Source organism: Maniola jurtina, chromosome 8 (assembly GCF_905333055.1).
Source record: "Maniola jurtina chromosome 8, ilManJurt1.1, whole genome shotgun sequence".
NCBI classification, from domain to species: domain Eukaryota; kingdom Metazoa; phylum Arthropoda; class Insecta; order Lepidoptera; family Nymphalidae; genus Maniola; species Maniola jurtina.
The window spans coordinates 9,607,386-9,619,022 of record NC_060036.1 but is presented as its reverse complement, the minus strand read 5'-3'; the positions used below and the strand labels follow the sequence as shown (position 1 = coordinate 9,619,022).

At 34.4% G+C, this 11,637-nt stretch overlaps 1 protein-coding gene across 1 annotated transcript; it reads right to left on the bottom strand.

Moving 5' to 3' along the window:
- Positions 1-9,814: 9,814 nt before the first annotated feature.
- On the bottom strand, positions 9,815-10,906 carry LOC123867710 (spindle pole body component 110-like). The gene has a single exon (XM_045909888.1). It carries the CDS (start codon positions 10,904-10,906, stop codon positions 9,815-9,817), a length of 1,092 nt encoding a protein of 363 aa, XP_045765844.1.
- Between the last annotated feature and the right edge of the window lie 731 nt (positions 10,907-11,637).

Below are 11,637 nucleotides of genomic sequence, written 5' to 3'. Positions count from 1 at the left end.
ACTTACTTACCTACCTACACGTATTTTTCATTTGAGAGGAACTTATCAAATAGAAAATTGGGTCCTTCAGATACATATCAGAGGAATAGCTCTCTTATTTAAATGGTTCAGATCACAGATAAGCTCTCTTCGATAAATCACTCGCCAATCTTGCGGAAGTCGGAAATTTAAAAGAGTTCACTGCTCTTCTAAATATAATTTGTTTACATATTATACAACCCATGCTGTTATTTAAAAATACTAATTCGTACTTAATTCAACTAAGTATAGATATTCCTTTTATAAAAAAAAACTATAACTAGCTGAATGTTGATGCCCGCGACTTCATTCGCGTGGATATAGGTTTTTTTTAAAATCCCTTTAGAACTCTTTCATTTTCCGGACTAAAAAGTAGCGTATGTATTAATCCAGGGTATAATCTATTGCCATTCTAAATTTCGGCCAAATCCGTCCGGTAGTTTTTGCTTGAAAGAGTAACAAATATACGCACATACACACAAACTTTCGCCTTTATAATATTAGTGTGATTCTCTATGTATTACGCACGAAATAAGTATAGAATAAATAAAATGGCATGTTTCCCTATTTTCCGAAGGATAAGACCTGGAACGAGGACTTTGTGCTGCAGTGCCAGTGGTCAGACAATGTCTGTCACATAATAATCAATGACCGCTGCAGTCGACGTGTTCTGGATTAGAACCGCGTACTGGAAAACGTAGTGTGGGACGATTTCTTAATCTTCTGGACTGAACCTTCGACCCTAAGAAGGTGGCGGTCACCATAATTATCCCATAAAAAGTATTGTTAATATGCCTGTGTTTATTTGTATGTTTTGTTCTACACAATTTTTAATATTACCTGTATAAGCCACCTGCGATACCTTTGGGTTTTATAAGGATTCCTGTCAGTCATAGAGCCCTAAAAAGTGTAAGTAAAAAATATTTTAATACTTTCAAAGAGACGTCCTTCCATTTCAGTGCACAGATATAATATCTATATTACATTTTTATATACGAATTTGCATTCTGCTATAATTCGGAGTTTACGAGAGCTTAACATGCGGGTTAATCCATATTCAAATACATTAATCTATGTATAATTCAAACTATTGAATATAGAATATTTCACGAAGGTTTATGTATACATAATAGGTATAACACGTCATTCGCATATTATTTTAATTAAAATAGCGGGCATTACAAATAAGAGTTTATCTTTATTTACCTTTTCACGGCTAAACCACTAAACCGATCATAAAAAAATCAATTCATGAATATTAGATATTAGCTTGTATCCCTTTTAATTGTGAGTGGTTATTCATTGTGACGGCTGGACTCGCTTGATTAGTCGGAGTACGTCCGACAAGTTTCGAACCGGTCCGGAATCCTTTTGCAAAGGGCGTCTTGCTCGCGATGCAGTCTCCTTAGCGTGGCATCGCGAGCAGATGTCTTTTGAAAAAGGATCCCAGACGGGTTTGAAACTAGTCGGGCATATTCCGACAGTTCACATTAGTCCAGCCGTCCGAGATTTCTATTTATATTCCTTTAATTTTCGAAAAAAATTAAACTCACTTTGGATTATATAGTGAAAACTAGAGCCCATTACTTCATCCGCGTGGAAGTGGATTTCTATAAGTAGATTTTTAAAATCCCGTTGATACTCTTTTCCAAGATAAAACGTAGCCTATATGTTAGGTCAGGGCATAAACTACTTATCTCCATTTCCAGTCCAATCAAATAGGAGTAACAAACATACACAAATACAAACTTTCGCCTTTATAATATTAGTATGATGTGAAATTTATTATGGAACTAGCTGATGCCCGCAGCTTCGCCCGCGTGGATTGGTCAGATCCCCTGCAGCATCAGGATTGAGGAGTTGGAATTCAAATTTTGTATGAAACAATGTCGCAAAGTTCCTGTATCGATTAAAAAAGAAATGACGCAAATCGGTTCAGAAATCTCGGAGATTTCGGTGTACATAGGTAGAAAAACTCCTTTTTTGAAAGTCGGTTAAAAAAGTAGCCTATGTTACTCCCTGGTCAATTCTCTACTTGTCTGTGAAAATCCCGTCAAAATCGGTTCAGCCGTTCCGAAGATTAGCCTTTTCAAACAGACAGACAGACAGACAAAATTTTTAAAAACGTGTGATTCAGTTATAGTATCGTTCAAATAACCATATTATGACCTTAATATGCGGTAGTTATTTCGATATTACAGACAGACACTCCAATTTTATTTATTAGTATAGATGCTGAATGTTTTGCTCTTGAATTTGTCCTAGACATCAAATTTGACTTTATATATAGGTACAATAAAAATTTTACCTCCCATTCCATTTAAACTTTTGCAACTTTCCTGTTTTACGCCTCAAGTTTTTATTGCCTCGGCGAGTTTATACTTATAACGTAATGTGTCGGGAATAGTAATGTTATGCCTATTATCATTTTTGAAGCTTTGATAGCTAGTGGTTTAAATATCCGGCCTTCATCAAGTGTTTCGCGCTTCAATGTGTCTTTCTGTGAAAAAAATGTTTTTCTTGTGTTGAGACTATGAACTATGAGCCAGCGCGTGCCAGACCTTCGTTATTTTATAAAAGGCAAAAGTTTCTTTGTGTATTGTCCAACACAGGGAGGAACGATCAGCGACTATGAAGTTTGGATCATGGTGACTTTGGGAGATAACAGGTAATAAAGGTGTAAGAAATCTTAGAACAAAAACATGTCATAAAAGATACTTTTAGCAACAATGGACGTATTAAAGATATATTAGTGGGTAATCTTGTAACTTTATACCTTTAAAGTTCCAAAGAAAAATGCGACTTAAAATTTCGCCCGAAAATAAGTTTCCCCAGGCTCGTCGTGATTTACATAAAACTTATTTAAATGGTAATATTTGGAGATGTCACCCACCGCGACCTTACCCTCCGAGTCTTACGTCCAAATCTTAAGAGAAGTAACCCTAGTGCACTCCCCAGCGGTTTCCATACGTACGTAGTTTGGTTCTCATTTAAATGTTAAGTTACCAGTAAATTATAAAATTTTGTGGACATGTTCTGGAAACAAATATCCATGTTTGTGTAATTTCAAAATTGGGGTAACTTTAGGGGCTCAAAGATTTGTAAGTAAATTTTTGAACCCGTGTTATTTTTAAACTAAGTAAGTAACATTGTTTCAGAAATCTAAAAAAACCACAGACACAAAATTATATTTGTTTCTGGAACGTGTCTATAAAATTTCATTGTATTAGACTGGTTTATATTCAATGTTCAAATGAGAACCAAACTACGTTCGTATGGTGAGGGTTGGGGAGTGCGCTTGGGTTGCTTCTCATAATAGCAAACGTTAATAAAAAGGAAACCTTTAAAACTGAGTTGTAATACTGCTACTATGGTAATACTTTCTTGAACAAATTTTTACACTATGGCTGTCAGGATATCGTTTCTTTTTCTTACAAGAGAATTTCTATTTCGAACTTTCGTTTTCAGAAAGTCTATTACTAGTGGAGTAAACGAAGCATTTTCGTCGGAACTCCTCAGAAACAGCTCTGATTTTGATGATTTTTTTTTTAAATTCTTGTTTTTTATACATTATTTAAAATCAGAAACGTTTTGAAGCGGGGAAATAATTTTTTTATCCATATGTGCGATATTTATACACGAAGTCCAGAAAAACGCTACCTTCTCTTTGAGAAGTTGTAGAGGAGGTCAAATGCTACAAATGACCCCTAAACACTTATGGGCAAAAACCGCCCGTTTTTGAGTTATTGATCGTTTTCAGAAAAATACGTATTTGTTTCTTTTAAACTTCATTAAAAAAAAAGTAAGGCATATTGCCGACTTTTTATTTAATTTCTAAGTACTAGACATCTCAATTAATAATTGTAAATACTAAAATAAAAATAATCTTTTTAGGTTCCCCGGTTAGGGATCCAAGACTGTACCAGTTTCATAATTTCTATTGGGTTACTTTGCCAAAAATGCTATTTTTTTTTAAAGTTACAGAAATTTTTGGCCTGAAAATTATTTGCAAAGCTTCTACACATTTTCAGCTATCTAATGATGTACAAAACTTTAAAATAAGTTGAAAATTAGCTAAAAAAACGATAAAATAATAGCACAAGGGAGAAATTTCTTAACGCTTAAATTTTAAACAAATCGTTCCTATCGATCAATTGAGCTATCCCGTGGCCGATTTTATGATCAAACTTGACCAGATCACATATTCACAGTAAACTGTTACCTCTTTCTAAGTAGAGACTACCTCTAAACAAAGAAAAAACTATTTGTTTAAAATTTAAGTGTTAAGAAATTTCTTCCTTGTGCTATTATTTTATCGTTTTTTTTAGCTAATTTTCAACTTATTTTAAAGTTTTATACATCATTAGATAGCTGAGAATATGTAGAAGCTTTGCAAATAATTTGCAGGCCAAAAATTTTTGTAACTTTAAAAAAAAATAGCATTTTTGGCAAAGTAACCCAACAGAAATTATGAAACTGGTACAGTCTTGGATCCCTAACCGGAGAACCTAAAAAGATTTTTTTTATTTTAGTATTCACAATTATTAATTGAGATATCTAATACTTAAAAATTAAATAAAAAGTCGGCAATATGCCTTACTTTTTTTTTAATGAATTTTAAAAGAAACAAATACGTATTTTTCTGAAAACGATCAATAACTCAAAAACGGGCGGTTTTTGCCCATAAGTGTTTAGGGGTCATTTGTAGAATTTAACCTCCTCTACAACTTCTCAAAGAGAAGGTAGCATTTTTCTGGACTTTGTGTATAAATATCGCACATATGGATAAAAAAATACTAAAAATTATTTCCCCGCTTCAAAACGTTTCTGATTTTAAATAATGTATAAAAAACAAGAATTTAAAAAAAAAATCATCAAAATCGGAGCTGTTTCTGAGGACTTCCTAAGATTGGCTATTTTACGGCTTTATTTACTCCACTATACGGAATTGTGTAAATGTCAAAGTTCTTCTCTTGTTATTTTCTAAAATATTCTAACAGTGCAACTAACAGCCGTTCTTGTACAAACTAATGTGAATTAATTAGTTACCTATTCCTCGTCAAGATAATTGCTAATTATTATAATTAAGCTAGATACGATCCGCGATCTAAATAAATGAAGATAATTATCATGAGATTTCTTAGATTCTAGCGTGAAGTCACTGATATTATGTTAGAGTAAGAAGTTAAAACTTAAAAAGTTTATTTTAGTATACAAAAAAAAATTGGCCTTATTTTCAAATTAAGGTTGATTATTTTACTTAAAATAGGGAAACGAAATTAAAATTCCGCCAAGCGTGTATCGGACTTGCACACAAAGAGTTCCATTACCATCGTACAAGAAATAACACTTTTTTTTTTTGTGATGACGTAACTACAAATTCACGGTTTATTTTTTCCGGTTTTGTTTCTGAATATGGTGACTTTTTTACATGATAATAGTAATATAAAAGATAAGAGATTTTATTTTCTTTGTAAATTTCATACAGAATACGCCAGCGTTTTGTAATGCCGAGATAGAAAATTTCACAATGGTTATGATCGAGCAGAATTCAGTTCAGCTGAAGAAAAGAAAACAATATTACGTTCGAGGCAATTCCCGACGGGATGGGCCATAAGAATATCTTGTACAATTCTAAGTAGGTACTTCGGTCGAACTGAATGGTGAGTAAAAGAATATATCACAAAAAGGCGGGCCAAGGCTTTGTGATTGAGAATCCTCGGCGCTTAAGTGGATTTATGATTTTCTGAATAAATTGTCGAGAGCTCTAAGAGATAATTTGCGATTGTTGAAGCTAATTTCTTCAACCTGTGAAAAAGACGACAGCTTTTGACCTCAATTTTGTATGAAAATGGCAAAAATTAGATAGGTAGAGCTCCTTACTCAGATATGCATATTTTTGAATATACCTACTCATTATTAGATCTGCTTTCCGAACCGGTGGTTGTCTTGACATAACTTATAATTAGTGGAATAAACTGTACTACGAGTACATTGAATAAATAAATTCATTTCAAAAATCGTAGCGTGTTAGAAGGTCCTCTTTTGCTCATTAGACACTTAAACTACTATTACTGTATTGCTATTTGTTCTGTTCTGTTTATTTATGTACTCACAACTACTTACTGCAGGGTATAAGAATCTGTAGATTGGAAAAAAAATATAAAGCTCGTTGGTCAATGAAAGCACCTAGTACAGTGAAGATGAAGTTAAAACAGACTTTCCTTTATATTGGGAAAGGTCGAGGACTCTACAGCGTGTAGACAGCCCTTATGCGGACGAAGGAACTGCACGTTCACATTTTGGAGATTTGAAATCAGGATGGATTTAATCCTATACTGTAATTTTAAGTATACCTAGATATTAATTATACGGTGATTGATTATTGTTACTAAGTATTATAAATTTTATAGCTTTATTAAAGTATTTACCTACTCTTAAAGTATCTATATCCTTTTCTAGAAAAATTGGTTTGAATCGGCAAGTGTTGGTCATATTTCACTTCAATTTTTAAGACGTTTGCAAAAAGGAGTAAGTGACTTGAATTTTGTTTTCGCCGCTTTAATCGGACCGGCTATTATCGGTTATTCTATTTCTTATACAAAATAAAGTCAGTTTTTTTTTTTTTTTTTTTTTTTTTTTCAGTCCACAAAACCGACTACAATTGGTAAGAAAAAATACAAGAAGATAAATGGACAAAGAAACATGCGCGCAATTGCGTCTTCTCGATGTGGACTCGGCATGCACTATTAAAGTATGTAGGTACAAAACTACAGCGCAACACAAAATAAACTTAATAAACAAGGAACAAAAACTTAAACCAGAACAGCTACTAACAAAATAGGAAAAACCTTATACAAACTACTTTCTAACAATTACTTATCTGTGTACTTAACTTACTTTTTATTCTTGGTATATTGTCACAGAAGATATCTATAACATCTCTGTAATTATTTGCAAGAGACTGCATTCTATATAGCGGACTATGATGCCCAAGCTTGGTTTTGGTTTGAGGCAAACAGAACGTCTTGCGATTGTGTAAGCGGCTACAGTCACGGGGCACAACGAACTTCAAGCGTTCAAGTAACTCAGGCGCATCAATGAGACCCTTTATTAATTTTGCCAGAAAAATGACATCCGTAATCTTTCTACGGTCTCTAAGGGATTTCATTTTATAGTAAGAGAGACGAGATTCGTATGAAAACAATTTGTCACATTTGAAGTCATTGTAAGTTAGATGGTATAGAAACCTTTTTTGAATTCGTTCTATTCTATCAGAATGAACTTGATACCCTGGACTCCATACAGTGCTACAATATTCAAGGATGCTACGGACAACACTGTAGAAGACCAGTATAGATAAACTGGGGTCCTTGAATATTTTCATTTGTCTGAATACTAGTCCGGATATTTTTGAAGCTTTAGATGTTATTTGCTCGATATGTGGACGAAAACTTAAAGCCGAGTCTACAATAACACCAAGGTCTCTCATACTATAAACTTCTTTAAGACTAACCTTGTTTATTTTATAGACACAGTCTACCGGATTTTTTTTTCTGGTAAATTTAATGTGGAAACACTTTTCAATATTTAAGGACATACCATTTGTAGTGCACCAAGAGTGAACAGCATCAATATCGTTTTGTAGGGTTGTCACATCAGCTTGGCTGTTAATGGTTTTGTAAATTTTTATATCGTCTGCAAACATTTTAAATTTAGACTTTAACTTGAGTGCCAAATCATTTATAAAAATTAAAAAGAACGTGGGACCTAGATGAGATCCTTGAGGGACTCCCGATGATATTTTTATCTCATAAGACTTAAAACCATTAACAGCAACAAGTTGTGACCGATTTCTTAAGTAAGATTCACACCAACGTAACAATGAGCCATGAATTCCCAAAGACTCAATTTTCAATACCAAAATGTTATGATTCACCATATCAAATGCTTTTCGAAAATCGGTGTAAATTGCATGTACCTCACCAGTAGCATCTACAGTCTCAGCGATGTCTGATATATAACTAACTAAGTTAGAAGTGGTTGATTTGCGAGGACGAAACCCATGTTGGTTAGGATCAAGATATGGGGCTAGGTGATAATAAATTATTTTCTGAACTAAGCTTTCTAAGACTTTTCCACAGATTGATAAAATAGATATAGGTCGGTAGTTTTTTATATCTTTTGAGTTGCCAGACTTATGCACTGGTGTGATATATGCAATTTTCCATTTGGTAGGAAATGTACCCGTTTGCAAAGAATAGTTATATATGAGGGTAAGTGGCTTAGCTAGTTTGTGAGCGCATTTTTTAAGAAATATTGGGGCAAGAAGATCTGGACCGGGACCTTTAAGTGAATCCAAGTTTAAAAGATGTTTTAAAACTTCTTCTTCAGTTAGTATACAAGAACCCAATGGAACATTGGGAATGATATTGCTTGGGAGTGACGAATTTCCTACTCGACAGTTACTGGTCTCTATGTAGACCGATGAAAAATGTTTAGCAAAGGCGTCACATATATTCTTTCCACCTTTAGCTACAAAATTATCCAGAATCATTTCATTCGGAATACAATTGGTACCATTTTTACGCTGTTGTTTAAAATATTTCCAAAAGTAGGTAGGATCATCACGAATACATTCAACAACTCGTTTTTTAAAATTGTCATAACAACCTTTTATCAAGATGGCACAACGTTCGCGCAATAATTCGTATGCAAATTTGTCCATTGGGTTATTGTACTTTTTGCTTTTATGGTGGATTTTTGCCTTTTCCTTAAGTGCTCGTAATAATGGACCTGAGAACCATATAGGATAGTGACTATCTCGCGGTTTCCGCATGGGTGTATATCTATAAATAATGGGCATTAGTGTCTGGTAAAATATATCTAATTTTGCATCGACCGAATAAGAATTTTGAAATAGAGACAACCAATCTATTTGATCCAGTTCATTACAGACATTATCATAGTCACATAGGAAGAAATTGAGAAATGGTGTACGAGAAGGTTTCATGTAGCGGTTACAATTTAATGTTAAAATAATTTGTAGTGGTGGATGATGGTTGTCTATTGTGACCAAAGCATTATCTTCTTTTTTTACTTGTATCCAATCAGTATTATTTGTAAGAACTAAGTCTAAAATACGGGCGTTTATGTTTTCAATAAGATTGCATTGTTTCAAGTTATTGAAAGCAATGTGCTCCAAAAAGAGACTATCTATATTACTACCTATTTGACCAGACATTAAGCCGTTACTATTCGAATCGGTTGCCCAAGAAATGTTAGGTAAATTGAAGTCACCAATGATAAGAGTTGGTGAATCTTGACCTATTTTGTTGTTACAAATATCAGTCACACTTTTAAAAAAGCATTCCAAGTAATCTTCCTTGACAGGCGGAGGAACATAGACACCACAAACATATATAAAAATATTATGACTGACTTTAATCGCTATCCATAAATCTTCACATACAGATTCCCATTCGTACTTCCTGACGGACTCAAATTTTTTACTAACGGCAATTGCTACCCCACCACCTTCTTTTTTATGGCAAGATAGTGGACACGAAGAGCGATCTCGCCTGTGTAAGATATAACGACTATCTAGGATTTCATTATCGAAAATCGTGTTGTTCAACCAAGTCTCGGTCAAAATGATTAAATCGTAGTCCTGATATAGAGCCGCTGTATAGATATCTTCTGTTTTGGTCCTTAGACCTCGTACATTTTGGTAAAAAATATTTAGCGTGAATTTTATACAATAAAAATGTTAATGCATGCATACAGAATTGATTTACTAATGTAAGCCGTTTAGAGTTTCAGTATTTTTTATCCACAGTGCTGCAGCTCCATTGTTTTTACGAACAAATATACGACCATTTCTTATCCATACAAATTCGTATTTCTTCTCTCTCGCAGCTAGTCTAGTGGCAGCATGTAATTTTTTATTCTTCGGGGATAAATGTTCCATGATGTATATAGGTGTGGTCTGACCAGCGAAACCTAAATGAGACGTATTCAGCTTGTTCTGTGGATTTTTCTTATTAAAACGTTTAACGGCCGCAAGTAAATCGTCTCGTACTCTTGGGCTGGACAATTTCACTACAATGCTTCGCGGTCGTTGTGATTGTGTGTCCATCTTAGCAACTCTGTGAAAGTTCAGTATGCTGCCATCTGTTAGGTCGCAAGAGACAACTGATGCCATCTGCTGGACAATGGTGAGGATATTCTCATTTTTGGTTTCCGGGATGCACTGAAGCTCAACGTTACAATCTCTAGCTTGCTGCTCAAGGTGATCAATTTTGCTATTCAAGTCAATCATTTGCGATCGCAAATTTTGGTTTTCCGTATTTAAATTCGACAGGGACTTTTTGGATTCTTCATTTAAACCAATCTGGTCATCATAAGCATTAGACAAGAATTGCACAGACTTTGTGAGCTCATCCACTTCCTCCTTTAGTGTACAAAATTTGCCTCCAAGGTCCCTTACTTCTTTTTGGACTTCGGTAAGCTTGGCATCGAACTTATTAAGGCTTACTTGTTGGTTTTCGAAGTGTTCCTTCATTTCTCGACGCAAATTTCTTATCTCGTTTATAATAACATCTTGATTTGGACTACTTGTCGTGCCCAATAGTGGCGGCAAGACGGTTGCATTATCGGGCGATTGCTGCTTGCGATTTTTGCCTTGAATTGGTGTATTGCTGTTATCCTGTTTAGGCTTGCTAACGGTGCAAGAAGGACAGACCCATGTCGCTCGAATTGATGGGTTGACGTCGTCATAGTTTACGCATTCACTGTGGTACAGCAGAGCGCAACTCCCGACAGAGCACTTCAATCTTTTTTGCGTAACTAGGACATTGTTATTACAAGCTGCACATAAGCCGGGCATTTTCGGTTAAAATAACAAAACTATAAAAGCCAAAAGTTCAAAATATTTTTCTTATTTAAAATATATCAGATAAATCATCAAAAGTGATTAAAAAAAGAAAAAAAAAATTTTTAGATGAGTGAGGTTTGAACCAGGAATGTACGGGCTTTATAGATATTCAGTCTGCTACATTGTACACTGCGCCATTGTAGTTACAATAGTCACTGGTAAAAATATGTTTTGGAATCGTGAACTTTGTTTACGTCAGAGAATATGTTTATCTAAGAAGGTAGTTTGAGTGTTGACACTTCACTTAGATTATACACTGTGCACTGGTTAAGAATTGAGTCACTGTTTATAGCACTTTACTGCATTCCACATTGCTAATATAATGATTGTCCAGTTTGCTTTCGTGTCCAATAACGTAATAAACACTAACTGGTAGCTGAATTGTGCTTAATTTATTTTAAAAACTTAAATTTGCAACGGAGATGTTACACTGAAGTTATGTACCCGCGGCGCGCGGCGGGGGTTGCCAATTTGTGCTCGAATATGACCGATTTTACAAGTTTTATCTGATACTATCTGTTATCTGCGTTAGGTCATGTTTACTTATATATTCTTTTCTTCTTATACACTCCGACACCGCTGATAAAAATCGGATCAGTCAACGAGGATCGGTCATATTTGCTCTGATTTTGGTGAAACAAATTTTTTGTTAAAAAATGGCGAATATACTGTCGGATAACCTG

Coding starts and splice junctions, on each gene's coding strand:
- LOC123867710 (XM_045909888.1), bottom strand. CDS start 10,906: ATGCCCGGCTTATGTGCAGCTTGTAATAACAATGTCCTAGTTACGCAA.